General features: G+C 43.1%; 1 protein-coding gene across 4 annotated transcripts in view; it reads right to left on the bottom strand.

Moving 5' to 3' along the window:
- Nucleotides 1-14,796, bottom strand: part of LOC112246308 (acid-sensing ion channel 1) — a 373,686-nt gene that overhangs the window by 28,923 nt on the left and 329,967 nt on the right. For all 4 annotated transcript variants that reach the window (XM_042324848.1, XM_042324849.1, XM_042324846.1 and 1 more), the window contains 2 exons: nucleotides 13,654-13,804; nucleotides 7,540-7,667 (listed from right to left, as the gene is read on the bottom strand). In XM_042324848.1, coding sequence (XP_042180782.1) covers nucleotides 7,540-7,667; nucleotides 13,654-13,804 — 279 coding nt within the window. The remainder of the gene's footprint in view (nucleotides 1-7,539; nucleotides 7,668-13,653; nucleotides 13,805-14,796) is intronic.

The raw sequence follows: 14,796 nt of genomic DNA, 5'->3' as shown, positions 1-14,796 counted from the left end.
GCCACAGGAGTCACTAGTGCGCGATCAGACAAGGATATCCCTACCGGCCAAGCCCTCCCTAACCAGGACGACGCTAGGCCAATTGTGCGTCGCCCCATGGACCTCCCGGTCGCGGACGGCTGCGACAGAACCTGGGCTGAGTCTCTGGTGGCACAGCTAGCACTGCGATGCAGTGCCTTAGAGCACTGCGCCACCCGGGAGGCCCTAAAGGCTTTAGGCTTTTTAACAGAAACCGTTAAATCTCAGTAGAAAGAGAAACAAATGGTTGTGTTGCTTAGTTTTGAACCGGAGTTCCTCGAATTGAAAGTCACTGGCTAATTCGCTGAGGCTGAAGTGAGTATAAATGTTTTATAGGCTTTAGCCTGTGTGTGTGTGTGTGTGTGTGTGTGTGTGTGTGTGTGTGTGTGTGTGTGTGTGTGTGTGTGTGTGTGTGTGTGAGTAAGTGGGAGAGAGAGAGTGTGAGGAAAGACAAGGATAGAGAGCTGAGGAGAGCTCTGAAAGATTCTCTTTCATAAATGGTAGAGAACATTCTGGATTATCTTCATTAGAAGTAGAGTAGGGGATAGTGGGGTAAGTTTAGCAAAAAGTGTAAGTTGAGCAAGCCTTGTTACAAAATGTATAATTTGACCAAATATTTAGGAAGAGGTCATAATGTCATGGAGTCTGTGAAGAAGAAACCCCCCCATGGAAAAATCAGGTTAGGTCCAAAAAAACAGACTTTCACCAAGTCACATGAATTTATTGTGTTAGAGGTTTCATGGTGCTGCTATCTAAACCAAAGTAGATCATTTTAAGATTGTTCTATACATCAGGCCTCTATCATTTTCAATATGAAGTCCTACAACTAGCATGGAAGTACATCCTTTGTAGCTGTGAGGGCTAATATTGTCAAAATGTTAGAAATTGAGCGAATGGCCATGGTGTAAATTGAGCCAATGATTGAGCCAATGGCAAGTTGAGCAAATTGAAGTGGGATTTGAGGTAACAACAGGGCCTGGCCTATGTTAAAATTGTTTTTTTTAAAGTACAAATAGTTTTTTAGGCGGTTAAACCTGTGTTAAAAGATTAAAGGACAAAATTAAAGGACAAAAAGTGGTTGTGATTGTATTGAATTGTGTTTGGGAAATAAAGATAGACATTGTTTGAAAAAGATAGTGGAAATATTTCATTCAGTGCAGAAATCTGTAGACGGCTTAATCCCATAGCTCAACTCACCCCAGGATAAATTGTGCCAAGAGACCACTTTGTTTGGACATGCTATGTTTTCAAAACGATAATGTTTACATGAATTCTGATTATTTCCAGGGATATCACAACATCCTGACATATATATAAAAAATGATTTCACTTAACCAGGAAAGACCAAATTCTTATTTGCAATGACCGCCTACCCCAGCCAAACCTTAACCCAGACAACACTGGGCACCGCCCTATGGGACTCCTAATCACGGCCAGTTGTGATAGAGCCTGGAATTGAACCAGGGTCTGTAGTGACACCTCTAGCACTAAGATGCTGTGCCTTAGACCGCTGCGCCACTCGGGACATATCTTTTTCAGAAAGAATACTATATTTCCCTTGACGGAGTGATGCTGAGTGCCAATGTAAAAAAATCTTTATCTTAAGGGCCTAGTGCGGTCAAACACTTGATCTTCCTGCGTTTTACACTGCATTCAGAATGTATTCAGAACCATTGACTTTTAACACATTTTATTACGTTACAACCTTATTCTAAAATGTATTAAATTGTTTTTCCCCTTTTCAATCTACACACACAATACCCCATAATGACATCACAATACCCCATAATGACATCACAATACCCCATAATGACATCACAATATCCCATAATGACAAAGCAAAAACAGGTTTTTAGATTTCTTTTTACATTTACATAAGTATTCAGACCCTTTACTCAGTACATTGTTGAAGCACCTTTGGCAGCGATTACAGGCTCAAGTCTTCTTGGGTATGACACTACAAGCTTGGCACACCTGTATTTGTGGAGTTTCACCCATGATTCTCTGCAGATCCTCTTAAGCTCTGTCAGGTTGGATGGGGCTGCACAGCTATTTTCAGGTCTCTCCAGAGATGTTAGATCGGGTTCAAGTCTGGGCTCTGGCTGGGCTACTCAAGGACATTCAGAGACTTGTCCTGAAGCCACTCCTGCGTTGTCTTGGCTGTGTGCTTAGGGTCATTGTCCTGTTGGAAGGTGAACCTTTGCCCCAGTCTGAGGTTCTGAGCACTCTGGAGCAGGTTTTCATCAAGGATCTCTCTGTACTTTGCTCCGTTAATCTTTCCCTTGATCCTGACTGGTCTCCCAGTCCCTGCCGCTAAAAAACATCCCCACAGCATGATGCTGCCACCACCATGCTTCACCGTAGGGATGGTGCCAGGTTTCCTCCAGATGCGACGCTTGGCATTCAGGCCAAAGACTTCAATCTAGGTTTCATCAGACCAGAGAATCTTGTTTCTCATGCTCTGTGAGTCAATTAGGTGCCTTTTGGCAAACTCTAAGCAGGCTGTCATGTGCCTTTTACTGAGGAGCAGCGTCCATCTGGCCACTCTACCATAAAGGCCTAATTGGTGGAGTGCTGCAGAGATGGTTGTCCTTCTGGAAGGTTCTCCAATCTCCACTGAGGAACTCTTTAGCTCTGTCAGAGTGACCATCGGGTTCTTGGTCACCTTCCTGTTCAATGCCCTTCTCCCCTGATTTCTCAGTTTGGTTGGTCAGCCAGCTCTAGGAAGAGTCTTGGTGGTTCCAAACTTCTTCCATTTAAGAATAATGGAGGCCACTGTGTTCTTGGGGACTTTCAATGCTGCAGAAATGTTTTGGTACCCTTCCCCAGAACTGTGCCTCAGTTAACCATCCTGTCTCAGAGCTCTATGGACAATTCCTGCGACTTCATGGCTTGGTTTTGGCTCCGACATGCAGTGTAAACTGTGGGGCCTTATATAGACAGGCGTGTGCCTTTTCAAACCATGTCCAATCAATTGAATTTACCACAGGTGGACTCTGATCAAGTTGTAGAAGCATCTCAAGGATGAGAAATGGCAACAGGATGCACCTGAGCTCCATTTCTAGTCTCATAGCAAAGGGTCTGAATACTTATTTAAATGAATGATGGAGGCCACTGTGTTCTTGGGGACAAAGACTCTGAACATTTCTGTTTTCTATTTTTTATACATTTGCAAAAATGTCGAAAAACCTGTTTTCGCTTTGTCATCATGGGGTATTGTGTGTAGATTTCAAATGATTTGATCAATTTTAGAATAAGACTGTAACAAAATTTAGAAAAAGTGTAGGGTCCGAATCCTTTCCAAATGCACTGTATACATATATTTCCACACTATGAGTTTGGTATAACACTGTGAAATTGATGATGATCCCCATTTAGTGTAAGAGCTGTTTTTTTTTTTAAACGCCTGAAATGTCTGCCTGTTTTGGTGGGTTGGAGTTTTGGCCTGACATCAGCAGGCAGTAAATAGACCAATAAGAAAGAGAGTTCCAAACCTCTGCCAATAACATATCATTTTCAGGTTGCCCCTCCCCACTCTGACCACTCAGACAGTCCTAGCAAAATTCTTCCTTGAGAAATTGCTCTTTGCTTAGAAGCTATTTTTGTTTCTATTTTGACAATTTAATTTAAAAAAAAAATCACAGTAAGGTACTTAATTGTTACCTAGAAATGGTTTGATATTAGGATAAAAAAGGACTGCATCGGACCTTTCATTTATATAGTTTCACACTAATGGAGAGCTTTGGAACAAAAGGGTTGAAAGTGACTGTATTGCATTAGATTAATGAAAGCTGGGACAGAACCTCTCTCTAATGCTGGGAGTGTTAGTGTGTGCGTGTGTGTGTGTGTGTGTCGATGTCAGTGTGTGTTTTGGTGTGTGTTCAGTACAGGTCTAATCAGGCTGCGGTGGGATTATGTATGCTGATGGTGTTGTGGCTGCAGACCACGGGATGCCTACCTCTCTATCTCCTCTTTCTCTCTTCTCTCTCTCTCCCTCTCTATTCTCTCTGTCTGTATGTCTCTCTCCTTTCTCTCTCTCTCTCTGTCTGTCTGTCTGTCTCTCTCTCTTTCTCACTCATTCACCGGACACACACACCAAGACATAAGTGGCCATGGCAGGATTGATAATATGAACAAATGATTCTCCTATGTTCCTTTCATCATACGTATGTGCGCATTCACACATACACACACACACACACACGTACATTGTAATATTGTTGTATTTTGTGTTGTAGATACGTATGTAGTTGTGTAATGATGTTTTATGGTGTACTGTTTTTTGTTGTTGTGTGTGATGTGCCTTAATGGGTTATTTTTGCTGGACCCCAGGAAGAGTAGCTGCTGCCTTGGCAGGAACTATTGTGGATCCATAATAAACCCCAAGAAGAGGAGATGCTGCCTTGGCAGGAACTATTGTGGATCCATAATAAACCCCAGGAAGAGGAGATGCTGCCTTGGCAGGAACTATTGTGGATCCATAATAAACCCCAGGAAGAGTAGCTGCTGTTACAGGAAATGTTCTGGGCAAGTACTACAGTCAATATGTTGATAGAACTTCGGCAGCCTTTTCCTCAAATTTGCTTTGTAAAAATCACCAGCTTACAATGAATGCAGCCTCAGGATATCTAGGTTGCATAAAGTCCAGTGAAGTTCTTTGAGGAATATTGTGGTATCGGCTTGAGGGGGGATATACACGGCCGTGACTTTAACTGAAGAAAATTATCTTGGGATATAATACAGTCTGCATTTGATTGTGAGGTATTCTAGGTCGGGCGAACAAAAGAACTTGAGTTCTTGTATGTTATCACAGTTACACCATGAGTCGTTAATCATGAAACATACACCCCGCCCTTCTTCTTCCCGGAGAGATATTTATTCCCCGAACTTAACTGAGACCCCAACTGGTTGGACAGACTCAGACAGTATATCCCCAGAGAGCCATGTTTCCGTGAAACAGAGTATATTACAATCCCTGATGTCTCTCTGGACAGAAACTCTCGCCCTGAGTTAGTCAACTTTATTATCCAGAGACGGAACATTAATGAGTAATATACTAGGAAGCGGTGGGTGGTGTGCACTCCTCCTAATGTCCTTGTCCCATCGCGCACTAGAGACTCCGGTGGCGGGCCGGGTGCAGTGCACGCTGACATGGCCTCCAGATACACAGTGTTTCCTCCGACACATTGGTGCAGGTGGCTTCCAGGTAAAGTGGGCATTGTTGTCACGACGTGGCCCTTTTTGGTTGTATATCGTGGCTCCCCCCTTTCTCTCTCACTCTCTCTCCCATATCAGGTTTTACAACGGTCATAAATACCTGGTAAAAATTGCCATGCAGTATTGAGGGAGAAAGTCTATGGAGAACAAAGAGCTTCTCTTGCCAAAACTCCTAATCCCCAAAATGGGAGAATTAAACAACATTTATATTTTTGAGAATGTGGGAATGGTCCGTGGACACTTAAGGGACAGTCATGTTGATTGTGTTTCATTTGGTAATCTCATGAAATACAGGAAACACAAATAACTGTATCTCTTAAAATGTAAATTTCCCAGCTGTCAGGTTTACATCTACAGTAAATGTTCGATAAAATTAATTAGTAAATATGAAACTATTTGTGAGAAGATGTAATGTGTAATGTTGGCCTTCAAAAACGAGATACTTCTAAATGAGATTCTAAGATGTAAAGTTTTAACTAGTCAGTGGCCACACCCTGTGATGCCAGACATTTTTTTGATGAACTGACGTTACCTTTTATTTAACTAGGCAAGTCAGTTAAGAACAACTTCTTATTTTCAATGATGGCCTAGGAACAGTGGGTTAACTGCCTGTTCAGGGGTAGAATGACAGATTTGTACCTTGTCAGCTCAGGGGTTTGAACTTGCAACCTTCCGGTTACTAGTCCAACGCTCTAACCACTAGGCTACCCTACATCAGGCGTCATGGAATCACACTTTTTTTCCACAGAGTATAAAACTACTTGGACAGGTGTCTTTTATACTGATAACAAGTTCAAACAGGTGGCATTAATACAGGTAACGAGTGGAGGACAGAGGAGCCTCTTAAAGAAGAAGTTACAGGTATGTGAGAGCCAGAAATCTTGCTTGTTTGTAGGTGACCAAATACTTATTTTCCACCATAATTTGCAAATAAATTCATTAAAAACACTACAATGTGATTTTCTGGATTATTTTTTCTCATTTCGTCTGTCATAGTTGAAGTGTACCTATGATGAAAATTACAGGCCTCTCTCATCTTTTTAAGTGGGAGAACTTGCACAATTGGTGGTAGACTAAATATTTTTTTGCCCCACTGTAGATATGACGATAGTGGACAACCTTGTTTTTACTCCTCTTGACAGTTTAAAACTTTCTGAGATGTAGCCATTATTTACTATTTTACACCTAGGCTTACTATACATAACTTTAACCCATTTTATAAGAGATTCTCCAAAATTGAAATATTCCAGGCATTTAGAAATAAACTCCAGTCGTACTTTATCAAAAGCCTTTTCAAAGTCAGCTATGAAAACCAGGCTTGGTTTTTTCCCGATATTTCATAGTATTCTATTTTTTCCAGTACTTGTCTTATATTATCGCCAATGCATCGTCCATGTAAAAAACCTGTCTGATTAGGATGAATAATATCTGACAAAACCTTTTAAATTCTATGCCTGTGCCTGATTTTATACTAAAAAGCCATAGTCCTTGCCTAGGACTAGCATACCCATAACATGATGCAGCCACCACCATGCTTGAAAATATGAAAAGGGGTACAGTGATGTGCTGTGTTGAATTTTCCCCAAACATAACGCGTTGTATTCAGGACATAAAGTACATTTCTTCTACAATTTTTTAGTAGTTTTACTTTAGTGCCTTATTGCAAACAGGACGCATGTTTTGGAATATTTGTATTCTGTACAGGCTTCCTTCTTTTCACTCGGAAGGGTACAACAAAAAAAGTGTTTCAGTTCAGAATGAAACAATTAAGATAATAATAACGAAGGTTCCAACCCCTGATGGGTATATATCATATGGAATTATTCCGAGGTGGGTTCTCTTCTCTCCCAGAGAGACAAAGAGGGCATGGGAGCACTGATTGAAAAAGTGTGGATTTCCACCAAGCCACTGATGAGATTCCCATAAAGTAACAGGAAAAAGAATGACAGTGGAGAGGTCAGAGTCTGTTTAAGGTGAAACTGACTGACTAGGTTTCAGAATTACCTCATCCTACTTTCATCAAGAACACGGCCTTCAGAAATAAATACAATGAAATGGTGCATGCTGGTTGAGTAGCTGAAAACACACTTACATATTTCAGCCCCTTTATAGGTAGCAGGATGACATCATCAGGAATCAAGAACAACAAAACAACCTACCACTTATCGACACCAACAATAACCGAGACAATCATTATTTGTTTTGAACAATGTTGTGCCCTCCTTCCCTGTAGCAAGCCCAAATTGGTAAGAGCCACTAATGGCAGTCTTAATTGATTGATGAATTGATTGAGTGACACCCTACCCGTTGTTCCTGACAAGATACGAAGGTCTGGAAGCCTGGGGCCACTCCAAAGCCCAGCTGGTCAATGAAGGGTGGCTCGTCCTGAGTGTGGATCTGGACCTTGATGCCTGCCTCAAATGATGTCTCATCTGGAGAGAGGAAGGGAAAGACAAGAAACATGCATCCAAAAAAATGAAGCGCCAGGTGTTACCCAGTCTGAAAAAAAAGAAAATCTTATCACAATTAGTAATCAGAAGAACAGATGAATGTCACAATGATTTATATCATTGATGTTCCAACTGCAATGGAGTAGCCTCCACCCTATCCTATCCCATACCTCATCCATCCCCTAAACCCATCCTCTATCCATCCCCTATCCATCCTCTAACCCCATTCCCTAACCCAGTCCCCTATCCATCCTCTAACCCCATCCCCTAACCATCCTCAAATCCCATCCCCTAACCATCCTCTAATCCCATCCCCTATGCATCCTCGAATCCCATCCCCTATCCATGCCACATACCCATCCCTTATCCATCCCCTATCCATCCTCTAACCCCATCCCCTACCCATGCCTTAGCCCCATCCATCCTCTAACCCCATCCTCTATACATCCTCTAACCCCATCCCCTATCCATCCCCTATCCATCCTCTATCCATCCCCTATCCATCCTCTATCCATACCCTAACCCCATCCTCCATACATCCTCTAACCCATCCCCTATCCATCCTGTAACCCCATCCACTATCCATCCTCTAATCCCATCCCCTATCCATACTCTAACCCCATCCCCTATCCATCCTCTAACCCCATCCCCTATCCATCCTCTAACCTCATCCACCCCATCCCCTAATCCATCCTCTAACCCCATCCACTATCCATCCATCCCTATCCATCCCCCTCTAACCCCATCCCCTATCCATCCTCTAACCCCATCCACTATCCATCCTCTAACCCCATCCCCTATCCATCCTCTAACCCCATCCCCTATCCATCCTCTAACCCCATCCCCTATCCATCCTCTAACCCCATCCCCTATCCATCCTGTAACCCCATCCATCCTCTAACCCCATCCCCTATCCTGCCTCTAACCCCTATCCCCTATCCCCTCTAATCCCCCATCCCCTATCCATCCCTAACCCCATCCCCATCCCTCTAACCCCATCCCCTATCCATCCTCTAACCCCATCCTCTATCCATCCCTATCCATCCCATCCTCTAACCCCATCCCCTATCCATCCTGTAACCCCATCCACTATCCATCCTCTAACCCCATCCCCCATCCATCCTCTAACCCCATCCCCTATCCATCCTCTAACCCCATCCATCCTCTAACCCCATCCCTATCCATCCTCTAACCCCATCCTCTATCCCCATCCATCCCTATCCATCCTCTAACCCCATCCCCTATCCATCCTCTAACCCCATCCCCTATCCATCCTCCCCTATCCACCCATCCCCTATCCATCCTCTAACCCCATCCCCTATCCCCATCCCCCTATCCATCCTGTAACCCCATCCCCTATCCATCCTGTAACCCCATAACCCCCCTAATCCTCTAACCCCATCCCCTATATCCATCCTGTAACCCCATCCCCTATCCATCCTGTAACCCCATCCCCTAACCCCATCCCCTAACCCCACCCCATCCCCTATCCATCCTAACCCCATCCCCTATCCATCCTGTAACCCCATCCCCTATCCATCCCCTATCCATCCTCTACCCCCATCCAACTGGTTATACTGTTTTTAGATCTGATAGATTTGCAGTCCTTCAGACATTTGAGAAATAGATGTCCATTTCTGGTTAGAAAAGTTAAATCAACATATTTCAAGAATTGTGTATCGGAGAGTGGTGGTAATCCTGCCAAATTCCAGAAAGTGGTCAAATCTTTGAAACAAAACTCCAACCCCTCATTGCCCCAGCAGGTTCTGATATTCTCTGATCCCATAGACAAAACTGAAAATCCTGTTGTTTTTAACAACAATTTTGCTTCAGCTGGCAACCCGTTTAAAATTATCGTCTGAAAATTCCTCTCATTCCAATAGAGGGAGTCATCTAGTCACCACAAAACAGATTGTATTTTCTATTTTCTAACCCCTTTTTCTCCCCAATTTCGTGGTATCCAATTGGTAGTTACAGTCTCATCGCTGCAACACCCGTACGGACTTGGGAGAGGCGAAGGTTGAGAGCCATGCGTCCGAAATCCAACCCAGCCAAGCAGCACTGCTTCTTGACACACTGCTTGCTTAACCTGGAAGCCAATGTGTCAGAGAAAACACCGTACACCTGGCGACCTTGTCAGTGTGCATTGTGCCCAATGGGCGCAATGGGCCAAGAACATCCCTGCCGGCCAAACCGCCCCTAACCGGGATGACGCTGGGCCAATTGTGCGGCGCTGAAAGGATCTCCAGTTCGCGGCCGGCTGCGACAGAGCCTGGACTCAAACCAGGATCTCTATTGGCACAGCTAGCAGCGCTGTACCTTTAGTTAACTGGTCAGTTAAGAACAAATTCTTATTTACAATGACCCTTAAAACGCTGGGCCAATTGTGCACCTCCCTATGGGAGGTGCACAATCACAGCTGGTTGTGATACCTGGATACCTGGACACCCCTGGATTCAAACCAGGGGTGTCTGTAGTGATACCCTTAGCACTGAGATGTAGTGTCTTAGACCACTGCGCCACTTGGGAGCCCAGTGATGCATGAATAGAGTCACAGACTTTATTTTCATTTCAACCATTTGATATTTATGATGGACTAAGTGCTTTGCTACAGATCATAAATCCATAGGGGCTGATTCACTTGATCCCTTCTTACTGCAGCTCTCTGCCCTACTTATTGCAGAACCACTGACGTATACTGTATCTTTTACTTGACAATTGTTTCTGGTGGGTTTGGCTGGCAGGGATGTCCTTGTCCCATCACGCTCTAGCGACTCCTGTGGCGGGCCAGGGGTCAGGTGTACGGTGCTTCCTCCGACACATTGGTGGCTGGCTTCCGGGTTAAGCGATTGTGCAAAGAAGCAGTGCAGCTTGGTTGGGTCGTGTTTCGGAGAATGCATGGCTCTCGAACTTCGCCTCTCCTGAGTCCATACGGGAGTTGCAGCAATGGGACAAGACTAACTACCAATTGGATACCACGATATTGGGGTAAAAAAAAACAATTATAATAAATGAAGAGAGCATCAGATATATTTTACCAGTAAGTCACTGCTCTTCTTGAGAAGGGATACAGAGATATTTTAGTGATTGCCAAGGGAACATTCCAGGGCCTTGAGCAGGGCACCTCAGAACCTAGGTTCCTCCTTTCACTGCGATCTGTCACCGCTACATTGTTAAAAAATAACATATTTGGCCTCAATATTGGAATACGAATGAAGAATTGACGAAGAAATGCTTATCTACTCATTTGCTGGATGCAGAGTTCAACAGAGTTTAAGTGGAGGTCAAGCAAATCATAGAGAAAGGAGGCTGTATGAGCACTGAAAACAATGGATATACTCTACAAGAGAACAAAGGAAATTGTTAGGTATGTGAAGGATCATTGAGTTAAAGCAACAATCTACCTCACCAAGCAAAGTGAGAAGAATAAGAGCACTACATTGAAGCTGCCCAGCAACACCCGTTGGGGTGGTGTTGTCATCATGTTTGACAGTCTTCTGGAGGGGAAGGAGTCTCTCCAAGAAATGGCCATATCACAGTCTGCCGATGTGGACAGCCCCATCAAGAGGATCTTTCTGGATGTTGTATTTTGGGAGAGAGTGGTAAGCAGCCTGAAACTCCTGAAACCTATAGCAGTAGCCATTGTACGGATTGAAGGAGACAATGACATCCTGTCTGATGTTCAGACTCTGCTTGCAGATGTAGGAGAAGAAATCCGTACTGCCCTGCACACTTCACTGTTGCTCCAAGCAGAGGAAACTGCAGTTCTGAAATACATCAAAAAGCGTGAAGACTTCTGCCTGAAGCCCATATAGGCCACAGCGTACATGTTGGACCCCAAGTATGCTGGCAAGAGCATCCTGTCTGGTGCAGAGATCAACAAGTCATCACTACCGTGTCTCGCCACCTTGGCCTGGATGAGGGAAAGGTTCTTGGCAGTCTGGCGAAGTACACTTCCAAGCAAGGGCTTGGGATGGAGATACAATATAGCAGTCGTGCCCACATATGTCATCAGCCACCTGGTGGAAGGGACTTTGTGTATCTGAGGCTCTTTCCCCTGTTGCCTCAATAATCCTCCAAATCCCACCAACATCAGCCGCCTCAGAGCGCAACTGGTCCTTGTTTGGGAACACACACACCAAAGCACTCAACAGGCTGACTAATACAAGGTTCGAAAAATTAGTGGCCATCCGGGCAAATTTGAGGCTTTTTGAACCTGACAATGAGCCATCGTCAACAAGGTTGGAAAGTGACAGTGAAAATGAGGCCACAGAGGCTGATGTTGAAGAGGTGGACATTGAGGAGGTCCAGGGAGAAGACATGGAAGCCTGAGAGGAAGACAACCAAAGCTTTAGTTTCTAGACAATCATTTTACAGGTGTATGTTGAAAACGTTTTTGGGAGATGCGATGGATCATTGGGGATCATTCAATATTCTCTTTCTTTTGTTGTTCAGTGAAATCATCCCATGTGAAGAGTCAACTCATTTAATTAAACTTCAATTCGTAACTAAGTCATTTTTTAAATTTCTATTGGAAGGATTTAATATGTCTACTTATGATCAGGTAAAAGGATTATGTTTCAGTCTCCATATGATATGGTAAATATATCCAATGCAAAAAACATCTATATTGAAATGGTATTAATATTAATTATCATATATTTCCGTTAATTCCCATATATTTCCGTTAATTCCCATACATTTCCGTTTATTCCCATATATTTCCGTTAATTCCCATATATTTCCGTTAATTCCCATATATTTCCGTTAATTCCCATATATTCCCATTCATTCCCACAAACAATTTCCACCTCTGGATATTCCCCAACATGTGCAACCCTAGTCTTTCCACACAGACACTACGTCTACACACAGACACTACGTCTACACACAGACACTACGTCTACACACAGACACTACGTCTACACACAGACACTACGTCTACACACAGACACTGCGTCTACACACAGACACTGCGTCTACACACAGACACTACGTCTACACACAGACACTATGTCTACACACAGACACTGCGTCTACACACAGACACTACGTCTACACACAGACACTACGTCTACACACAGACACTACGTCTACACACAGACACTACGTCTACACACAGACACTACGTCTACACACAGACACTACGTCTACACACAGACACTACGTCTACACACAGTGGCAGAGAGAAGCACTGTATTGATTTCATCAGACTACCGACATATTCTTTCATCTGATTCATGCAGAAACTAAGCATTCATGACAAGAAGTACAATTAAACGACAGTAAAGAAGCATTCGATAAATCGACCCCAATCCGTCTCGATCTACAAAGAGTCGATAATGTACCGTTTTCACTGCAGCTGTGGTCCAACTGTGTCGAGGGTTGAATTTCCAGAGCGAGATTCATAGTTAGTGAAGAGGAGCATGTGTTTACTGTGAAGCTTCTGATCTCCCAATGATATTATTTGTCTTCTGGAAATATCAGCGTTTTTTGAGCGTTTGATTTTATTTTAAAAACAGATTCATTAAAGTTGATTTTGAAACTGAGAGTTTGGAAATCAATTCTACATGGACTAGTTTTCTTGTCTGTCTGCCTGCCTATATTCCTTTCCTTTGCAAGTAGCTAATGTTTGTTCTCTGTTGACTCTTTTGAAGTGGTTTCACATTTACAAATACTGCATGTTTGACATACTTGAGTACTTGACTTCAAAAAAATCACTTTTTAGTTCAAGGTTTGTTGTGGTATGACCACATACTTCCCTAACTCCAAGATAGAATATTAGCCCCTCTTCCTCCTCTTCCTCATTATGCCATCTTGAAGATCTATAAGGATTGGATGATTGACCCTGCATTCCTCCCTCCCCCTCCCCCTCCCCCCCCCTCCATCCCTCCCTCCATGTATTTCCCCATACTGACCGGTATTCGTCCTGTTGGATATCCATCACCTCCCTCCCTCCCTCCCTCACCTGTTTCCCCCCAGACGGGCAGGTATTCGTCTTGTTGTATATCCAACATCAGCTCCAGGCCGTTACCCATCCCTCCCTTCATGGTCACCAGCAGCGGCCGGTTATCTTGACCAGAGTTGAACGTGTAGCATTTCCCATAACGGGTGAAGATCTGAAACAACAAGGAGACAAAGGGCCGTCAATGAGTGGCAGCAATATAATGAAGAACAAAGCAATGTCTGTGATTCAAATTGGCAACCAATTCCCAATAAAGGGTACTCCTTTTGACCAGAGACACATGGTACCCTATTCCCTATATAGTAGGGCTGGAAATTGCCAGGGACCTCACGATAAAATATTATCACGTTACTTAGGTGCCCAATACTCCATGTATTGCGATTTGATACTGGAATTTTATTGCAATTTGATGTTCCAAACATATTGCTAAATGGTATGTCTGCTGCAGAGAGACAAGAGAGAGACATTTGATCAGTCATGGAAATAAAAGTTTTGAAAACATGTTGGCTCACTATTTAAAAAGAAGATGGAGAACAAGCTATAGGATGAAAAATACCATAGTTTTGGCACAGGTACAGCCGACTAGCTTTAGCTAACGCTACCTACAGTCGCAAAAAATAATAACTATATGTTTTTAGTTGGAGTCAAATATCTATAAAATATCATCCAAAAATAATTTTGCGTTATGTAACTGTGTCAATTTTGTTCCCCCATCACTACTATACTGTATATAAACTGTTGTAGGTTATAGTAGTGCACTAAGGAATACACTGCATGCCCTTTGGGATTTGCCCAATAAAATGTTGGGCTGTTCAGCCCACTGAATCCTTGGGGTCTAATACACCAGCTTCTGTGTAGAGAGTAAACTTTATCTACCAGAGAACAGCAAGAACAACAACAACACAACAAAACAACAAAAACAAGGACAACAACAACAACAACAAAAACAACAAGAATAACAACAACAACTACAAGAACAACAACAAGAACAACTACAACAATAACTATAACAACAACTACAACAACAAGAACAACAAGAATAACTACAACAACTACAACAAGAACAACAACAAGAATAACTACAACAACAAGAACAATAACAAGAATAACTACAACAACAAGAACAACAACAACAACAAGAATAAC

Source organism: Oncorhynchus tshawytscha, linkage group LG07, assembly GCF_018296145.1.
Source record: "Oncorhynchus tshawytscha isolate Ot180627B linkage group LG07, Otsh_v2.0, whole genome shotgun sequence".
Lineage (NCBI taxonomy): Eukaryota > Metazoa > Chordata > Actinopteri > Salmoniformes > Salmonidae > Oncorhynchus > Oncorhynchus tshawytscha.
This window is presented reverse-complemented; position numbering and strand designations above follow the sequence as displayed.